This window comes from Ptychodera flava, chromosome 12, assembly GCF_041260155.1.
Source record: "Ptychodera flava strain L36383 chromosome 12, AS_Pfla_20210202, whole genome shotgun sequence".
Taxonomy (NCBI): domain Eukaryota; kingdom Metazoa; phylum Hemichordata; class Enteropneusta; family Ptychoderidae; genus Ptychodera; species Ptychodera flava.
Window position 1 is genome coordinate 3013376 of NC_091939.1, and position 22071 is coordinate 3035446.

The 22071-nt window shown below is 37.1% G+C and overlaps 1 protein-coding gene across 2 annotated transcripts in view; it reads right to left on the reverse strand.

Annotated features, from left to right (window-relative positions):
* Positions 1-5635: 5635 nt before the first annotated feature.
* Positions 5636-22071, reverse strand: part of LOC139144714 (VWFA and cache domain-containing protein 1-like) — a 49867-nt gene continuing 33431 nt past the window's right edge. For both annotated transcript variants that reach the window (XM_070715439.1, XM_070715438.1), the window contains exons 16-26: positions 18490-18570; positions 17823-17965; positions 17181-17356; positions 16684-16791; positions 15645-15767; positions 14263-14458; positions 12922-13086; positions 12602-12702; positions 11914-12036; positions 10410-10486; positions 5636-10157 (exon numbers count right to left, since the gene is read on the reverse strand). In XM_070715439.1, coding sequence (XP_070571540.1) covers positions 9781-10157; positions 10410-10486; positions 11914-12036; positions 12602-12702; positions 12922-13086; positions 14263-14458; positions 15645-15767; positions 16684-16791; positions 17181-17356; positions 17823-17965; positions 18490-18570 — 1670 coding nt within the window. In that variant the 3' untranslated portion in view covers positions 5636-9780. The remainder of the gene's footprint in view (positions 10158-10409; positions 10487-11913; positions 12037-12601; positions 12703-12921; positions 13087-14262; positions 14459-15644; positions 15768-16683; positions 16792-17180; positions 17357-17822; positions 17966-18489; positions 18571-22071) is intronic.

Genomic DNA, 22071 nt, shown 5'->3' on the forward strand with positions numbered 1-22071 from the left:
GCAAAATTAAGATGATGGATAGCTGACAATATGCATCAGACAAATCATTCATAAGTAAGTATTGTTTGTGTCGAAAGGTATTTTATAAGTGTTCAGCTGGTCTCGCGCCAGCCATGTTTTAATGCTTTAGGCGATGTTAACATTTGAAACAACTTTACAAGAGAACAATTAATGTTACTCGTGCACTTCGTGATTACAGACATACATAGTAACATGGGCATATCACATCGTCTCGGCAACGTGACGAGCTACCAGAGATATCAATAATTCCGAGGAACGCATTGGTTTCTGGGATATGCGTCAGCTGATAACGTTTACACACATCTTCATTGGTCATTTTGTTCACGCTATTTGACCATGCAGACGACTGTGCCTGGAAACAAAGGAAACAAACATAGTTATAATGAAAACGAGTAACTATCGTACAAAGGTTAGTCAAATTTTTTAAAGAAAATTGCACTGGTGATTTATTACGTGGTATAATAACATATCAATAGCTGAAAGCCCCCACTCAATTATCAGATTTATCTAATATAAATATTATTTCATTGATAAAATATTCAATGGAAAACAAAAGAATGACTAACTGTTAATGGGCTGTTGACACATTCGCTAATGCGAGAACCAGGGATTAATAAGGGCGCCTTTAAAAGCTTAAAATGATAGCCGTCGAATAAAGAGACAGTGGCAAATATCAAGGGATTCGAACTGTAATAAAATGATCGACAAACACAAGCTTGCGCCAATGCAACGGATCAACCTGTGCACTTGTTCACCCAAGTCCGATCAAAATGGGCAAATCCTGTTAAGTGCCTAAGTATACCATACCGTGTAATACTTTTGATCTTTTATTTTCTGAAAGTTGACACACATTTCTTTTGTCAACAATCCTTCCATCATGAGATCTTTAGCGACACTTGGCTCTTTCTGGGTAATGTGCAGTGTTTCGATATCAAAATCCCCATCGGAAGACAATTCTTTATGGACCACAAGGTAACCACTGATGTCCATTACGAAGCTGCACCTGACAGAGAAACCATCGTAGCTATAAAAATGTTTATAGCTTGGGCGTAAAGTTTACGCACTTATGCGTCTGTGAAAATAAGTCATGAGATAATAAGACCACATCCACAGATAACGAACATGGATTCCCGCAGTCTATCAAACATGTCAAGACTACTCGGGCACGAGGAACTTTAGACACTTTGCAATGGCCTACCTGACTGATAAAAGATCGGAACCCAGTTTGCTTACTAGTTAGAAACGCAGCCAAAGAAAAGTTAATGGAATATTGACAAACCTAGATGTATCTAGCTTCATTGCACGCCAATATTTCCGTCCGAGCAAATTGTAAAAATACGCCAGCGTAAAATCCATGCCCATGACGGCTATGACGTCATCAGCTGTGGAAGAAACTTGTGTGACGTCATCATATGTGGTAAATTCTTCTGTGTTGGTGGTCCTTAAGGTATTGAAGAACAGCGTGATGAGTGGTGAATGCCATTTCAAAAGTGACTTTTGAAGTAATTTGTGTCATTATTTATAACGTTCAGCTTGTAGCATCGAGCACTGTAATTTATGTATACTTCGATCCTAATAAAAGTTCAAGATTTTGATCGAACTACAGAGCAATGGAATATATTTGATTTAAATGACTTTCCGAATGTTAGATGCAAAAACACTTTACAAACATAATGGTCAAAGCTATTCCTTAGTGAGCTCGACCATTGGCAGAATGAACTCAAAGAACATAAAGTATTTCTGTCTGAATAATGTATATGAAAGCTTACGTTTTAGAAAACCAAACATGGGATGCTCATTGATTTTTGTCAATAAAATTGAAACCTGATGTTTCCTTAAAAGATTTGAAACACAGGTATTTACATTAAGCTTGAATTCAAAGGTCTTTCCATTTAATTATCCTCTCTGATGCAAATATTTACTTATTATTTGCAACTATTTACTGAAAAGTTTGTCTTTCGTTCGTTTGGTAATGCAAGAGTACCATGGATAGACTAAGCTATAAACTGACTAACCTATAACGCAAAACTGTATATATCTGAGAGTAATGACGTAGCCGACTCAACTTGCAGCTGCGTAGGGCACCGAAAGGGTCAACATGCCCGGGTTGACTTTTGATCAGGCGTTCCTGCAATGACAATTCAAAGTCCCAATGTCATACATAAAGGTATTAGAAAGATTCTGTGTACATGTTTTCCATCAAATATGTCGTGCCACCAGTTTTATTTATCGCCATCAGCAAAATGTATATCTTCAAGAATTGAACGTCCGACACTCAAAGTTCGAAGGATCGCCATTGATAAGCCTGTAAATATATAAGAGCGTGCGTAATCCGAATAAATTTGTTTTAAAATAAGCATGATACTTTATCTAGCATGTTAAAAGTATCAATATAAACCGAATAATTTATCTGCTCACCAAGGTCGCACGGTGGTGTCGTACAAGTTATTCAAACGAACGCCAGGAAATTCACGGAACACGCCGTTTTCCGTGCCAATATAACGGAACACTGTGTAGTCTTCGTACCCAGTGTCATCCTTTTGCCAGAGTTCGTCGACCTTTGCAGTTGCTCTCACCATTGCTTTGATGTCATATGGATCCTGTTGAACAAGTCATTTTACTGTTTACGTCACCGTGCCCTTAGGCAAACAACTAATTGCATTCATTACGTCAAAACATTTAATCGCTATAAGAGTTACTTAAAGGTAGCACAGTTTATATGGTGTCAAATTTTCGTGTAGCAAAGAATTCAATTCATAAATCATTGATTAAAGCCTTTTGACACATGAAAAATTATTGAGTAAAACCTATAGTATCATAGACAGAGTGGCAACACCTATTGTTTAAGGCGTGAAGCGGTTACATAAGCAATCCGTGTTTGCCTCGCCTCACGAAGCTCTTGGCTCTCTTTTCCGAAGAGTGCCGACCATGCACCCTTCGGTAATTTTCGGATTTTCACCAATAGTTAAGCGAAAGTATGTTCGACAAAGTTTGTGTTGTTGTTGTCGTGTGGTGCTGATCGGAATTGATGTGCTGGCAAAAACGGGAGTGTTTTGAGCTTCAGGAAAGTGGGTTTTACCGTTTTAAAAATTCCTCTCATATTTTTATGAATATATAATGAGTGTGTTTGAACCAAATTTGAAAGTCTTTTATCGATACTGTCTGGTTTTACTCAATGGTTTACGGTCAGTCATACCGTCTTTTACACGTGCGTCAAGAAAGGACATGTTTATGAAACTGCTGGCGTGTTATGTTTTGATTGGCGTGAAGCAGTGTTTCTGGCCTGAGAGCTCACAAAGTAACTATGGTTGCTACGCGACTGGCAGTACGATGCCATCTCGTCGTATGTTTCGCATAATCTCGTGTAATTATCAACCACAAACAAAGCCTCCATAAAGTTTAACACCTTTGAAGCTCATTTTAATATGAAAGCCAATAGTCTACCGAGACGACCATGGAACAAAAGGCATGCAAGTGTTGCCACTCTGTCTATGATACTCTGTGCTAAAACCTATCATGCCATGTATTTAACATGTAATTATGTATTTCCCGTTAAAATTCGCAGGAAAATAAGTAAATACTCCACACAATCGAGTTTTTAAAATGATCAAAATCTCTAACTAAACAAAATCGTAGTTCTGACCTTGAACTGTTGATTTGGAACATTGCCGCTTGCATCATTGATGAAGTCCGCATATGATTGAATGATGTCGGCGTTTTCTTCGGATTCAAGGTAGTTCAACGGATCCGAAAACACATTTGGAGCAAATTTTATGGAAGACTTGGCTTTAAGAGAAATATTAGAGTAAGCCTTGATAACATCTGTTGTCAAAGAACTTTAAAAAAAACAGTGACAGCTCAAAATTCTAATCAATACACGTTTTCTAAATCGTAGTTATATCACAGCGAATGATATATACAGTTTTGCGTTACTTCTGTGCTCTATGAATGTACATATACACTTCCAAAGTGATTCAAGAAAAGTTATATTTAATTTAATTTATACCTTTACAGCAACCAGGAGATGTTATAGTAATTGAAAAAGGCCGTGTATAAATACTGTATCGAATGCTATGATGTTATAACTAAGATTATGTCTATATGGTAACATTGTTTTTTGCTACCGCCGTTAATTACTAAAGCACGTTTTCTACCGTGTGCAATGCTGCATTTTCCAATGTAAAATAATGTAACATACCTGTTGTTGCATTTCTGTTGAAGAGCCTACACGAAGATGGAGGTTGTACGAGGTCAATCCTGTGGTATAAGAAATCTTCGCCTGAACATACACAGAGAATTGTCTTATAAATACTAGACTCCGGGATGGTTGCATTCATTTGCAGATACAAATTTGGTAAATAAAGTGATTTCCGCCTTGTTTATTAATATATCTTCATAAACTTCATGATATGGACAAATTTTAATGTAATTATATGTCTCATATTTGACAACACATTTAATACCCTTGCTTCTGTAACCTCTATAAATGTAATAATCTCCATAAATGTAACATCTGTAACCTCCACAAATGTAATAATCTCCACAAATGTAATATCAACCACAATTGTAATAAAATCAACCACAAATGTAATAAAACTGTCAACCAAGTGTCGATTTTACAAACAAGAGAAGGCGAAAATTTCGTTTGTTCCATATTTTTAAAATTAGTCTTCACATTCGTTACTTCCACTCCAGTTCTTGATAGAAACCGCAGTTAGAAGCTTTGTTTCCAGAAAAGCGAACCTGTTTTCTTGTTTGGTTATCCATCTCTATTATTCCCGCCAAAGACGACAGAGACCGGAAAAATTTTAGTTGTCAATACATGTTAATCGAAAGATGTAAATGCAATACATCTAACAGTCCATATCAACTATCGTCGCAAGTAATAGCAGCCAAAGTGTAATAAAGCACGCTACAGCATACAACTGATTTTAATGTGATATTTCAATGGAATAAGTCAAATATCAAATTCCATGCGAGAATTGTACCTATATTAACGACACTAGAGGGCACTATGACTTTTGCTGGCTATTAATACGACCATGCGCGTGATCTCGCGAACATTCTCTCAGAGGGCGTGTATATGGTTTGTGTTTGCGATGACTTTGTGAAAATCCCGTTTGCCTTCCTTCTTCAGGTCTTCAGAGAGTAAGAAAGTATGAATGCCTGTAACCAGAAGCTCGATTACATATTTCGTTCCGACAATCTTCTTGATATTTAAAGGTCTGTAATTGTAAGTAATGACATCGATAGTATGAAAATCTATTTTCGACAAAGGTGCATTGCTGTTCGACAAAAAGCTTCAAAAAGGATTCTGGATGGTCAATTCTCTTCTAAGATTCCCAAAGGCCCCTGATGATTTCGGAGGAAACCTCTGGGCTTTAAACAAGAGGAACGAAACAGAGACTACTTATGGACAAACATTTATGTGTATATTTTTCGAGCAAGCGGAGTTGGAGAAGATATGTGATTAACTGTTCAGAGGAACTTGCAGAACGTGTATAGACGCACATTAGCATGTTATCACCACGTTATTGAATTTTGTAAAGAACCTATTTAAATGTTGTCACACCTTCAAGTTTCAGCTGATCAACACCGGCACTTACGAGTGATTCGAGTTTTAAAGTCTCTTTAATCATTGGAAAAGCGCAAGGAAAACTTATACGACAACAGGTCACTGTAATATCATCTCTATGGATGCAATGTGTAATTACTTCATTCAAAGGCTTAAAAACCAGTACTACATATATGAACGGTTGGTATAAAATCTTAAAATCCAGCAAATGGTATGACACAGAGCAACATTACGGGTGGACACGTAATTTCTATGTAACCACACCTGTATTTCAAGGAACAAGTATGTTCCTACAAACCGCGCGTGTACAGTTACAGTAGCAAAGAATTTCAAGAATTCTGTTATGGCGTGGTTCCTTCGTGGAATTCGATCACAGACGAAATCCTGAGAAGAATCATCAGAATAGAAAGAAGAAACCAGCAATGCAGGTGAAGGTACACAAATCCAAAGGGAGATCTAGAGCACAGATGCAAAGGGACAGATTTATTTCTATCGCTAAACGACACGGACAACTAGACGTGGGTAGGATTCAAGTTGTGATTCTTTCCGTGGAAAGGCGACAATATTTTTGTATTTGTATTCTTGAGAGAGTAAATGATGTTTGCGTGTGTTGTCCTATCATAGTAAAACATAACCTGGCTTATTAGATATCAATAGAAAGGTAATTTACTAGTGTTTAAAATGACATATTGTAATATGGAATATCTTGTTTAGGTTTCATGAAATATGACCAAAGCTTACCCCATACCCCAAGGTTTACACAGCAAATTACAGCGAATCTGAAACTCTACCATTTTTACAATTTATTAACTTTGTATACAAAGGCAATGCTTGTATGCAGCCAATGAAATCTGTATATTTGTTTAAAAAGTATGTAACAAATGTGAAATTAACTTTTATAGGGAATTTAATATGATGCTGTAGCCTTTTGGATCATATTTGGAAGGGTACCCAGGTATCATGGCAAATTTGCCGAAACACATACATTTGCCATATATGGGTTCCCCTCCAAAAATGATCCAAATGGCTACTAAATAGTATCATCTTCCCATTAAAAGTTTATTTCATACTTGTGACATACTTTTGTAACAAACAAATCAGATTTCATACAAGAATTGCCTTTTGTATTATGTGTAGCAAAAAATGATAGAATTTAAGATAAGCCGTAATTTGCGATTTGAACTTTTGGGGTATGGGGTAAAGTTTGACCATATTTCAGGAAAACTATGAAGGACATTGCATATTACAATATGTCATCTTAAAGAAGAATAAATCGCCCTACTAATGATACCCCACAAGCCAGGTTATGTTACAAAATAAGCTCAGCAGATGACTTACAAGAAGAATAATTTAACAAAAAAGGTGTCAGTCAGCGGTATTGCGATTTGGCGTTATCCTTCAAAATATGGCTGTCACAACTATACAATCCGAATATTTTTTTCTGTAAAAAGTCTATTTCACATTTCTCAAATGACCCAGTACCAAATACAACAGATTAAATACCACAACAGTGCCTAAAAATTCTCGGACTTTGATCATGTTAGCTATGACAGTACTTTCTATATAAACTTTGTGGTATGGGATAAGTTTTGGTCAGATGTCATATTTCATGACAACTATACAAGATATTGCATGTTACAATATGTCATTTTAAAGACTAGTTAATTAACTTTCTAATGGTACCTAAAAAGTTAGGTTATATTCAAAAAAAGCTCAGTAGATGACTTATAGGAAGACAGGTTTAACAAAAATGCATGCAAATCTGCAACACTGAGATTTGTTGTACCCTTCAAAATATGACTGTTACAGCTGTAGAGTCTCAATATTTTTCATTTAAAAGTCAATTTCATATGTCTGACATGTCCCTGTACCAAATAAAACAGATTTTATACAAAACTTTTGATTTTGTATATTGTCTAGCTAAAATTGGTAGAATTTGAGATTTACCGTAATTTGCGATGTTAAACTTTTGGGTATGGGGTAAATGTTGGTCACATTTTACAAAAACTGTATAAGATATTGTATAGTAGAATATGCCATCTTAAAGAAGAATAAATTGCCTTTCTAATGATACCAAACAAGTGAGGTTATGTTAAATAATAAGCTCAGCAGATGACTTACAAGAGAACAGATTTGACGAAAATGCATGTGGGTTGCAAAATCGTGATTTTGTGGTACCCTTCAAACATGACTGTAACAGCTATCGCATCCCTATATTTTATTGATAAGTGAATACGGCGCGATATCGACCAAACTCCATGTAATAACCTCGTTACAATGCAAACATATTTGGTGGCGACTGTTTTCGCTTGGATGTTATCATGCTAACGTTGAAATATATAGAAATAGAACAGGCTTGCCAGCTTCTCGGTGTATTCATTCGATTTTGATTGCAACACATGTGATAGTGACCGTATCACTTATCTATAATATTCCGTGGCGGGGCTACACCACAATAACATATTATGAAGGGGAACATCACTGTAAGTCTTTTGCGTCTATGAACTGTTTGGATTTTGCCTCTTCCCTTCGCAGATAAGAGGTAACTTCAATGGCATTCTGGACAGATAATTATATATGAGTGCCCTCATTAAGACTCATTAGAATCATAGAATTGGTTTTTCTTTATTCTTGGAAATTGCATGACCTTCATTAAAATTCCTTAAACAAAATATGCTTCTTCGGTACCTGTTTACTTGTAATTGTTTGCTGCATTTAAAGGTGCCAATCATCCAGGATTTTAACATAAAAGAATTCTATTAAGTAGAATAAAAATTAGCTTTATTTTTTAAATAAAGTCAAGTTCGTTTGTCCAGAATGAAACGCGACAACAGAAGATGGTCACTCATACAAAGTCAACATGTTATGTCCTACAAATAAAACAAAATATTTCGTTTTCACTGAATTAATTTCTTTCTGGTCTTATTGCTACCTAAATGAGATGATGTTTACTCGGTGACGTAAAATACCACAGTAAGGATGCAATTGAAGAGCCGCAATTACTCATTATTCAAATTTCGTACAGACCTTGTTGAATGCGTGATAAACTGAAGTTATTGTAACGCTTGGTATTGCAGTCTAGCTCATTGCGATTTCAATTTCCAATCTGTCGTCAATCTGAGGTATTCATACACACTGTTTATGGTCAATTGGGATTCTACAGAAGGTACATGTATCTCTAACAGTCCAAGCGAAAATGATGGAGTAACTCGTGCACATCTCTACGTATTATATTAACTATATCTTCCTGGGAACTGATATAACACATTCGAGCAGCAAAATATGGGTATTTCAATTTACCAATTAATCGGTGAATAGCGAATTTTAACTTTCAGACAAACTTACGGATTAGATACAGTGCTTTTACACAATCCATAAATGTCACGAATTACACATATCTAAGAGTAGACGTCATTAGTTGTAGGTCTTGGAGCGGTGCATAAATTGTCAAACTGACAAACTAGAACATCTTTATAAGTAAAACTATTGGTTATTAGATGTTTGTTTACTGTATAGGTTGCTGCCCAGAAATATGTTATTTTTAAATTTTTTCCAGTAATGGGCTTCTATCATGATACACACCCTGTCTAATGATCGTAATACTCGCCATGTAACATTTAATACATTTGTGACACAGCAGGAAAGAATCAGTCTATATTGTATCAATAGCAATGACTTTACTGGTCCGTGGTGTCAACAAACAGCATCTAACTCTTCCGCAAACACTTTATCAACCATTCTCATTGGAAGACATTGGTATTTGTATGCAAGCGTGTCATCGCCATCGTGTTTTTTTTTTCGAAGGAAGCTCATTACAAGAATTTCAAAATTCTGTCTGCGTCGCGCTATATACATTGAGAAGTTAAAAAGCCGTCTCGTATACTTTGATGAAGATGTTTTATGAGAAAGTCTAGTTTCCTTATTACGTTTTAATTATTGTAATAACTTTATTAACTATTATTCTACATATAGTGTAAAACGCACGGTACGAAATCATAATTAGTTAGAGAACATATATCATAATACAAAAATGTTAGCAAATAGTTGAAGTTACAGATATACCATCATGTCGGTATATACAGAAAAACTTTTAGTGACGGGAAATGAGGCAAGGAAAATCTGTAAGCACGACTTGTGTATTTTTGCTGTTCTTTACGGTCATATGATCGTAATGTAGTGTAGTTCTAGTTAATTGTTGTTTCTTGTTGTTGTTGTTGTTGTTGTTGTTGTTGTTGTTCGGGTATTTGGGTAGTCTCAATTTGTCTCTGGTATGTGTTTTGGCGGGGCAACTGCGGAGTGAGATCGACTGCTTCTGTATAAATAGACTCTGGTTTCGGAGGGGCACTTGGGGTTCCACAGATGTCGGTCATCTCATGAGCGGGTTTCGTCTGGTACTGCGGTCGTACGACATCCGGTGTGTGCCTGGATACATAAAACTGTATTGCTGAATTTGACCGTGTCCTCTTCAGTGCGATGACAATCACAACCACTATCAGGGTCATGACTACCAGTATTACGACGATCACTATAACTATTATGACCACGGTCGTCATATTTTGTCCTGAGAGTGAACAAATGGTATATTATTTTTGAATGGAAGAATGACGTGATAAGTGGAGAATAAGTTTAATTGTCAGGGTAAAGCAATCTTACTTCACAAGAACCTTGTTGAAAATGTCTTACACTGAATATTATGTATTCTTCTGTCGAAGGAATTTAATGAACTTATCTGAGACCTGCCGTTATTCTTTACTGACATTTCATGATACGTATGGCTACAACATGGAGAGCGAAGTAAATTGTTGATTCTTACCTGAAGAGTCTACAATTACTGTGGCGACGCACTTTCCGGCATCAGTCCAAGTGCAACTTATCAGTGCATAACAGTCACTAGAATGTAAGGAAAATAACTCGTATATGAAAAAAGACATGCAGAGAAAAAAAAACTTTTACATACATACATACATACATACATACATACATACATACATACATACATACATACATACATACATACATACATACATACATACATACATACATACATACATACATACATACATACACACACACACACACACACATACATACATACATACATACACACACACACACACACACACACACATACATACATACATACATACATACATACATACATACATACATACATACAGACACATATATATTATATATATATATATATATATATATATATATATATATATATATATATATATATATATATATATATATATATATATATATATGAACAATGGATATTATTAGAGCTATTGTTATGTTGGTCATTTTCACCCTCGCTCATGACCTGAGTTTAACTAGTCTAGAACATTCTCAAGGTCACTGTTCTTCACGACCTCACAACCTTGCATTAAATTCGTCATGTTTGGAATGTTCTCGTGTAAGGGAGATAATACTCTCTGATGTAACCACTTGAGTATAAATAGGGACCGGCACAGCTTGCAGTCAGACATTTGGGATCGTGTTTTTTGCGTGTTACTTCAAGTCTTTGGAAACTCCAGCAGTATTATTGTCAAGACTTTTCAAGACCTTCACTGCCTAGCTGAATTCATACTTTGGACTTTGAGCAACTTCAAGCCTGCAAGCCAAAGGACTGTTCATCATCCGACTGACTGTTACAACTCTGAGACTGGAGCTTTGCCGTCCCAGCTGAGATAAGTAGCCTGTACACTTTGACAGTTTGTATTCTATCCCTTGACTTAGCGATTAGTTTTATTTTCGTAATAACTTTTGTTTTATATGAAAACTGCTGAGCTACCCTTTTCACCATTTTCTTCCGCGTAATAATATCTTGTCAGATATTTTAAAACACCTGGTCGAAGCTCTCTGTTGTGATTCGTCAATTTACTGTCACATCATAGACATCATTTTTACTTGCTCTGATACATGCAAAGAGTAAGTTGCCGGCTGTTATATTCCAAAACTGTTAATAAATTGACACTTGGGAAAAACTGTTGACAGAGTAACTAAGTTTGAAAGTGCCATCTAGGCATGCTCTCATTCTAAAATACGTAAACAGGATGACAGTGTCATCTGCGACCGAGACGAGTGATGATAGCTGAGAATTTCTCAATTCTTGGGTGAGAAAATTGGATGAGGTCTGTTACAGGACACATATTGGCGGGCCATATTCGCCTAAATTGCATTGTTTGGTTTCTCTCGAGCCTGAGAGTAGCGACTCTTAAGCCCACGGGGAAGAAACGTTGTTATCTCATGGCCAATTACACTGTAATATGTATACAATCACAGACAGACACGCGTGTATACTTACTTACCTTTCTGAAAGCTGGCTACCGCAGTTTGCTTGGAAACATACGTGTAAACTCTCATATGAGTCAGGTTCATCTGTGACAGGTGACAGCGATGGACTCGGGGGAGTGCATGATGGGGCATCATCGCTAAAATGGATATGATCGAAAGACAAAGTAACGTTAAAAAGATATGTGTACAGGATAATCCGTATACCTGTACATGTGTGACATTGAAAACGTGCTCAGTGGTAACGAAATATTCAAACGACTATAACGACTTGCCAAGCTTGTATCAGAATTCATATTCCGCTAACTTTTCGTGTAGACTTGTTTTTAATTTGAGCAAGCTTATATAGTTAAATTAAAGGGACAAAGCCGGCCATTTGTTCATGAATTTTGCTTTTTGCAAGATACTTCTTATATTGTTTGAAAGATACTGAATGAATAGGTGATCATGCATATATTCGACCCCGGTTTTAGACAAATTAAATGAAACCATCGCGAAAATGAATTAATGGTCATGACCATTAATTTATTTTCGCTATGATTTCATGGATCGTGTCTAAAACCGGGGTTGAATATATGCATGGTCATCCATTTATTCAGTATTTATCAACATGGCAAACAATATAAGTAGCATCTCTTATCAAACAAAATTCACGAAAAATGGCCGACTTTATTTGTCCCTTTAAACATTTCTGATTTTACCCACCTCTCCAAACTGAATGTATCATTGCAGTGGTCATAGTCTGTCTGAGACCAACACGGACACTGACATTCATTGCCACCACCCTCCGTTGTCAAGCACTTTTCCTGAACAAATAAAGTAAATATATAGATTTAACAAGAGTTCATCGAAACTGTGCATTATGTAATTTCCTCGATGTCTGGAAATTGAATGCTAATAGATAACAATTTAAAGAACTGGGACTTGTATATACATTTGAGGAAATTAACACCGTGGCGTTACAGTATGGTATGGTATGTATGAAATGGCACATTTAGACACTCAACAAGTGTTGGAATACTCACAGGGAAGCAGGGGCATATGAACTCTGCTTTGCATATCGTTGAACGCTGAGAAATATCAATGACACCGAGAAAAACATTGGTATCCGGCACATGTGTAAGTTGATAACGTTTACATGGCTCATCGTTGTTCAACTTATTCACATTTTTCCAATTTTGCGTGTCAGTCTATGGTAAATAAAAAAACAAATACATTAATAAAAATTTACCTCAGTGGAAGTTCATGTAGTTCATGCACCATAAGTAGTTCGTTTCGTCATAATTTTATGTCAGATAATGACTGTACTCATTTAACATTTATAAGTCGCAACCAAGGTACAGCCTTACATGATGGGACATCACTTCTTTAACCACTGTATGTCTTTCAACTTATATTGACTGTACACGCTATGATCATGTTGTTTCCGGAGTACTCTTTTGGCAAAATGACAGTATTCAACACTTAACAGCCTTGACACCATTTACATAAAGAGGGCTTGCATTTTTGAAATACCATGTGCCTTGAATTGTAGGTTAATTGATCAATCGATCGATTGTCTTCATGTTTGTCCTAAAATAATTCAACAATATCTTTCTAGACTATTAATTTATTGCTTATTTTTTTCTATATCATAATACTTATTATCAAAGTGAGATCTTGATTTAACAGTAGATTATCTTCAACAGGAATCCTTCACACAACTGACGTCCAATCCAATCGGTTCAGTAAGCTACATACTAATTCTCACTCATTTACAGTGATGTACGATGTTTGCATAGCAGCGTAAAGCTTATGAGCTGAAGTTGACATTTTGCTCCTCAGGCCAGGAAGAAAAAATAAATTGTTCATCCGCATCGCCGCTTTTACGTTGTCCGATTTGGAATTTTTATTTCGGCAAATTCATACTTCTGCATAGCAAATACTTTAGTACCGCCGCTGGCGGCGCCCTACACTTCGCCGGGTTTTCGCGGCACGGTATGCGGGATTCTGAATGAGACTTCCGACGTGTCTGCACTGAGCTCTGTCAACACGTTGTTTGACGTCTGAAATATAGTATTGAATTCAATAACCAGTATCAGTGTATCTTATTGGAGATATTTTTGGTTAGCCTAAAAGGGGAAAAGCTTGTCTGCATCCCGCAAAAAAGTCCGAAGGACCGCGGTTACCTTTGGCTTACTAGTAAAAAAATTAAAAATAAAAAAATTCGCTCGCTGCTCCTGAACCTTGGCTCAAAACATCCGATGAACAAGATTGTTTTTCTCTGGCCTCAAGACAAACTACATTGCGTATCCGACAACATCATTTATTGGTTTGCCGATTTTCTCTGCGAGACTAATATGAACTCTTCATTTCATTTGACATACCACGTAGTAATTTTGATCTTTGATCTTTTGGAAGTTGAGACACGTCCTCTTCCTTAATATCCTCTCTGAAATAAGATCTTTGGCGATACTGGGTTCTCTTTCAGTGATGTGCAATTCTTCTACATTGGAGTTTCCCTTGGAATCATAGAAATCTTTGTGCACCACCAAGTATCCGCTGATATCCATTACAAAGCAACTGAGGAAGAAACATTTGTCAGAAATCAGAAAGCATGGCAGTGAATTTGACTATTGACATAGTGTGAATATGGCATGCCTGTATCATTGATTGTGAAAGAAACCGCTAACCTCAAATTGTTGTTTAAAAATTAAAGGACATGATTGTAGTTGCAGTGACAGAAAATCATTATAGTAAAGTTAATATTATTGTACATTTCTAGAGAATGCAGACTCGTAAGGAAAATTCGTCATATTTTCATAAAATGTACATGTTGGCTTTCTTTCCGCCTACTGTCAATTTCACAAAGCTATGATGTTGAACCACGCATATATCCATCGTATATCACATGTTTGTAAGTATAGGTAATCTTTGTTACTGTTTTACGGACTAAGCCTGCCGCTCACGAGAAAAATTAGCTACGCAAAATTTCATTCGAGGCTGTTTGCTCAGCAAGTTTACTCTCGTGTGAAAGCTTGATGTGAAACTATTATATGTTGTTGTCATCTCTGGGATTATCACTCTGGATTGTGTACATTTTCCAGGTCAATGTGGACATTACTGTGGGACATGTGCTAATCGCTAACAATCTCGTAAAGTGTATTCCTCCAAGACAAACTAAGCTTAGGAAGAGAAAAGCAAATAATAATAATAGTATACAATGGAGAAATAATGAACTGAAACTGACTGGATTGTAGTTTCTGACTCTTCATTGCTTAAAGAATCGCCTTTTCATAAATAAGTATATCTACACTCAAACATTTTGCACGGTGATTCCTTCATTTAATTTTTAATACGAAAGGAAATTGTTTACAGTTTCAGTGAGGAAAGCTTGTGCAAAAGTTTAGGACTACTTTTGAGGCTCAACTTCTCACGTACTCAACCTGGACTTGTTTTTCTGTGTGAGTTTGAAGGCTCAAATTTTTTAAAACCTATTTTTGTGTCGCACTATCCGGCAGAAATTAATATCACTAGACAAGTGAGCACTCTCTTGTAAGTTTCGGTTCTCAAAACAAAACAAAACACGATGGGTAAGCTTTTGCAATATTCATAAATTACACATTTGTCATCTTCAAAGTAAGACTAAAAAAGCAAATGCGAATAGAAATCAAGAAATAGTTTTACAATGGCATTTCGGTTTTTAAGGGAGGTCTGCTGGAATGATAGCCGTTGAGCGATGAATTGGAATCAATAACAATGAACTTACACATAACTGTCTTCACCACACTCTTCGTAGACTCTGGTCAGCAAATTATAGAAATATTTTAATGTGAAATCCATTCCCATAACAGCTATGACCTCATCCGTTGTTTTGAGGTTCATATGAACGCTTTCAAATGAAAAAAAAATATATGTATTAGTTTAAATTGCTTTCAGCAGCACCCCACGTCATAAAATGTACATTCCAGTCACACTTTTATTTCTCTCTGGAACTGACAAAAATAGTCTTTGACAGCAGAACTTGAAAAGTTCGAGTCACCACGTCACTTTTCTATCGCTATGTTATTTCTACTGCGGACCTCCGAATAAAGCGAGTAGCAAGTGGATGTGTTGGTAGGCTAGGCTGTCCTAAATCATATCATGAAGCTGATGTAAGGCAGACATGTAATACAAACATTAAAGCCCCGACATGGGACTACGAACACCTCGAGACACACTATAGGGAAAAAGTGCGTGACTAGAGCGAGAAACTGACACTTTCTCGCAATCGGTGAGAATCTCTTCTTATTCTCACCGCTGTCGGTGAGAAAATTTTAATCTCCACTGGAGATTGGTGAGAAATGCACACCTTGGCGAGAATCAAGTGAGAGAATAAATTCTCACCGGTGAGAATGGAAATTCTCACTAAGTACAGCGAGAATTGAAATTCACTGGCGAGAATCATCAAGACTCGCAGTTCATTGGCAAGAATCATAAAGACTCCGACCGGCGAGTCTTGATGATTCTCGCCAGTGAATTTCAATTCTCGCTGTACTTAGTGAGAATTTCCATTCTCACCGGTGAGAATTTGATGTCACACTTGATTCTCGCCAAGGAGTGCATTTCTCACCAATTTCCAGTGGAGATTAAAATTTTCTCACCGACAGCGGTGAGAATAAGAAGAGATTCTCACCGATTGCGAGAAAGCGTCAGTTTCTCGCTCTAGTCACGCACTTTTTCCCTATAGTGACAGGAAAACATTTGCCGTGCGTAAACAGACCCTTACTGAGGCTATGATAACTTAACATTACTTCTAATAATCTAACCTGTGAGTGATTGCTTTGCTGATGGTTATGACTTCAGTTTGGACACTTGCTGCTCTGTATGGTGCTGATAGAGTCAGTACATCCATGTTGATTTTAGATCTTGCATACCTAGAAGAGAACACAACTTTCATTAAATATCAACAAGACTGGATAAACTACTTTGCCATTCAACAGCGGTTGTGCTTTCCTCTTTACACATGTCGTAAATCCACTTACGAGCTTTAAGCTATTTTGTTTCAAGACAAATTTCTCAGGGGATTTACCAATGATAACATGCAGGAAATGCACGTAGAGACATATTCAAGACAGGAGCAAAGCGTCTTTATGTACTAGGCCTTGCACGAAAACATTCAAATTAAAAAAAAATTATGTAACGACCCCAATCATAAGGTGAAAGTCGATTGCACAATACACATCCTGTCAAAGAATCCTGGACATATGACAATAAGAATAACAATATTTCTAGAGACTGATAGACAAATGGCATTAACACATACCATGGTCGAGAAGTTGGATCATAAAGTTTATTCATTCGAACACATGGAAATTCACGGAACACGCCATTTGCTGTGCCAATGTAACGGAACAGTGTGAAGTCTTCGTATCCTGTGTCGTCATTCAGCCAGAGCTCATCGACCTTCGCTGTCGCTGTCACAGTTGCCTTGATCCCTTCCTAATAAGTGAAGTTGTGAAGACAATATATTCAGATCGTTACACGTCTTGCCAAAATATTTACTGTGTTTGAGGAATTCTTCATGAAAAACGTGACAGGACTGTTTTTTTCCAAATCTGCCCTCAATTCGAAAATATATATCCGTACATCTATATTTAGTTGAAAAGCCTTTCATTTGACAATATTTTAAATTTGGTATGATTAGGAATTGTGGGTGTCAAGAGATGCGTCAATAAATTACTATATAAACAACTACAAACAGCTACAATAGCGAAACACAATCATCATCGTCATCACCACCACCACCACCACCATCATCATCATCATCATCATCAACACTATCTATGGAAACCGGGTACCGATTTAATACATTTAAATCCGTATTTTTATTTCCTTTCCTAAAAAGTATTGGTACACATCTGCGAAGCAATTACTATGCCTCTAAATGTCCCATTGCACCTCTGACCTTAAAATGTTTATTAGCTCCATTTCCAGTTTCTTCGTTCATGTAATCTGCATACTCTAGAACGATGTCAGCATCTTCTTCCGATTCAAGATAATTGGCAGGATCTTTAAATGCGTTCGGGGCAAATTTGACAGCAGATTGGGCTGGAAGTAGAAAGAGTGAAATCAAATTAAATGACAAAAGTAAGAGTGGCTATGCTAAATTTTACGATTGACAACTCACATTAGAATGAAATAGTTTCTGCTTATGTATCTCACTACATTACTTTTATAATTATTTAGGAAAAAAATGAAGGTCACTGAAATACAAGAAATTAACGTAGAGAATCGTGCTCGTTTAATGCTGTAATGGTGTTCTCGACAAGCAAACAATACATGAATGATATTATAACTTGCTTTGCAAAGTTCACGATCGGAACCCAATAATCAAAACAATTTAAGAGTTCATATCGACAGCTACTTAGTATATTCTGAAGAATCTTGAAATCATAATAACAAAGCAAATTAGAAAAGATCTATCTTTTCGACTTATGACATTCATCTCGGAAATAATACAATGTGAGAATTTGATTTTGTTGACACTGTAAAGTATTTGTCACAGCTCTGTACAGCTTAATATATTCGTGAACTACGTTCAAGCGTCATGACCCTGTCACGTCATCACATACCTGTACTTGCATATCTGTTAAAGTGATTGCACGATGTTGGCGGTTTCACCAGATCTGTCCTGTGATATTGGAAACCTTTTTCTTTTTAGGTATAAAAGAAAACATGACATACCACATTTAATACAAGCGTATTATTTGAAAGCATGCTGTAATATCTGATTTGAGTCTGTATTTTATCGGCTATGCGGCTATTTGCTAACTACATTTTCTTCCGATTCGTTTACTCAGGAAAAGTAAGAGGTCCATTCCGTTTCGAGGTCATTGACCACAACATGGTCATGAAATTAACAGTGTACTTAAAGGCAGGGGGAGCCTATAAATACCCCTATCTCCCTGGGCATTCATAATCCAACATGAGTGGCACACGGTAACAGCGTCAACGAATGCTCCCGAAAATCTGGAGCTTTCAAGAACCATGGTGTAAATTAAAGCACTGTCCAACATATTACGTTTTGTGAATACTTGTGGCATCACCTTGTTGGCTAAATTCTCTCATTTTTTCCATTTTAAGTTGATTTTTGATGCCAAAACTGCTTCGATCCTGTGTTCGAAGCGTCCAAGGAACAATAGATGAAAGCATTCAAACAGCTGTCAATCACGAGGGGACGCGCAAAGGTGCAAAACGATCAAACATTTGTTGTGTAAATCAGATCTCTTTGGAAATATGTTGTGGCTTAGCCCTGCGTACGATGCCGTGGTGTCCCGGCGTTATACGGCCTCCCACCACAGCTCTGTTGATTGCCATGAATAAAACCGGCAACATGCGGATCCAATTTGGACGGAGCACGAAAAATACTAACTGTTTTCGGCCGAAATCAACTCGATTCCGATCTATGAAGCCTACCCAAATCACTCAACCGCTCACAGACTGCGAAAAAATGCTCTCGTGACGTCCAAAACCGTTGTTTGCTGGCGATGCACGGTCAATGGCCCATGCAGTGGACGGCCATTGGATACGTTCACGCCACGATTATACAGGTGCCCATGAGCTGCATTATTTCCTGTCGGGTAGGGGCGATGAAACTAAATCGCGATTCATCTCTGTCAGATTTGACCAAAAATAGACACTTGAAATAGATTATAGCACCAAATGTTGACCGTTCAGACTGAAACATGATGAAAGGTCTGAAGATCGCCGTGATGTCGTTCTTCTCTATACGTTTTTCTGGGCTTGTTTTACTATCTGACTGGTTTTTTTTGAAATCTTAATCAACTTTTCTTTCCCAACCAGGGCACAACATTACCTTTTCTACTTTCATAGTAACTTAGGATTCATTTAATTCGCAGATTTATAGACTCTTATGTTCTTCTCGATTGTCTGTAACTGATTTTGCTATCCCGATATCGACATTGAGTTCGCACTCAGGTGTCTCGAAACTTTAACGTCATTCACTGACATAGTTTTCGGACAAACTGAAGAAATTCGACAACTACTAACGAATAGTCGGCAAAATTTACAGAGACTAGCAATAATAATTATGGTCATTTCACCTTCGTTAGCTAAGCGGACTAGCTTGGCGGAAGCAGTAAATAACGATCTGAGTTCCCATTTTTACCTACGGCGTGTGAGTGTAGTATTCGAACGAGTAAGATCAAAATCTTACGCTGTCCCGAGTGGCCTGGAGACTGTTTATAATATACAATAAATTGACCTTATCAAAATTACTCTGTTTTACAATGCTTGGATATTGATATGTTTTCTATACTTTGTGACTTTTGATTAATTAAAGTCTTTTGATCCTCCATTGGCGGCAGCACACGTACGGTTACAACCGTCATGTGATGACCGGAGTGTGATTGTAAAGTTGTCAGGAAGTTGTTCAGAAGAAAAAGCATTTTGTATTTAGAGGCTGCAGTTCGGGATTTTTCAAGATGAATAACAACACATTATACATTTCCTACATCTTTGAAACGGGGATTACGGTAATCTTTCATGTGATGAAATTTTTTTTTGAACGGCTTTGCCATGTGTTCCCACGATGAGTGTGAACTGATTCTTTGCTCGTAAAAATCGTCAGAAATGGTCCAGTGACCGTGATAAAATAAACACAGATGCAAAACCATTGCGAGGAAGATAGTAAGAAATTCACATTGCAATATTTGCTGTCGTATTTCTCAGCAGGAATAATCAATTTTTATACGTTGTGTATAGATCAGCAAGGAGGTGTTCGGCGGTCAATTGCTTCTATCATAATGATCTTGATCGCAGCGATTTGGCGAGAAGACAGCGGGTACTTATAATCTCGCAATATTGATATCATGTCTTTGTGTTGAAAATTTTCTATCGGAGGCAGCTCAAATCAACAGCCGTGATATATTCGGAATCGTGTTCTCACTGGACACCGAACTACCTGCTATCAACAGTACGTTATGTACCATCGGCGGTAACACATTGGTCGTAATCTTGTCTAATTCTGCCCCGCCTTTTGTACCGTCCAGAAATTTCAAAGCTAGATTTTTTTTACCCTGACATATAATACAGCGACCTTGCACACTAATGATCATTCCACTGTTTCTGTTGGGATTTGTTGGTTTTTTAATTTGTTCCGTGGCCCCGGTAAAATTTTTTCAATACGATACACAGTTTGAATTTTTTTCAAGGTAAATTTAGTATATTCCCAGTTTGTAGGGTAAAGTCGGTTTGGGGTCGTTTAGTCCAGAAACCTGCAGAGTTCTGTATGATCACCGTTCGGCATTTGGGTGAATTTTTTTTGGTCAAAGTAATTCAGTAACAATATACGCCAGATTCTTTGTGTTGTTTTTGTCACCGTCATACGCGTATACGGACGGTTTTTGATTTAAAACGGTAAAAATATCCAGTGCTCGTAATGCCTGCAAAGTTTATTCAGTGACTGTTTACGCAGCAGTCGTAAATACGACTAGGATTTACCATCACGTAACAACTGTAAACACCGCATCAACAGTCCATACGAAAATTTTGTGCTGAATCGAGGGAGATAACAATTGCGGTAGGAAAGGTCAGTCCACCATCCGTCAAAGTTGTTGATCGGAGAAACCTGCACAGTGCACCAACTACATGAGTGGCTGTTATAGTTGTACACGTAGTTCCATGGGCTTTCCACTGTCCCTTGTTACGAGCTATGTTCAAAGTGCGTCAAGCTACAAATATTTTCATGTATGGAGTTACAGACATCGGTGAAGTACCGGTACATTGATTTGTTCAAAACCACTGCCTGTTCGCTCCTCGTTGTTCTTTGTGTCCCTAACGTCGACTGGCTGTATATGTGCGTACAAACATAGCAGTCGGGATAAGATTTCCTGGATAAATAGATACACTAATAGTTTATTCCGCCTCTGACGCAAAGATACATACTGTTTTACATGTACCACTCCTTGGCCCTGGGATCGATTGCCATACCTTTAAGCGTGAGACAAGTGTTGACCATGGTTGACTTCTTGTATAAAGCACTGCGATAATTTGATTAAAACATGTAAGAATATGATATATGAGTCATACGCAACGTTGATCCATAGTTGTGTCAGAACTACATGCATATAAATATTAGGAGGGAAGAAAGTCACATGTATCGGGGAACGTTTTCTGAACGGACATAAAACAAC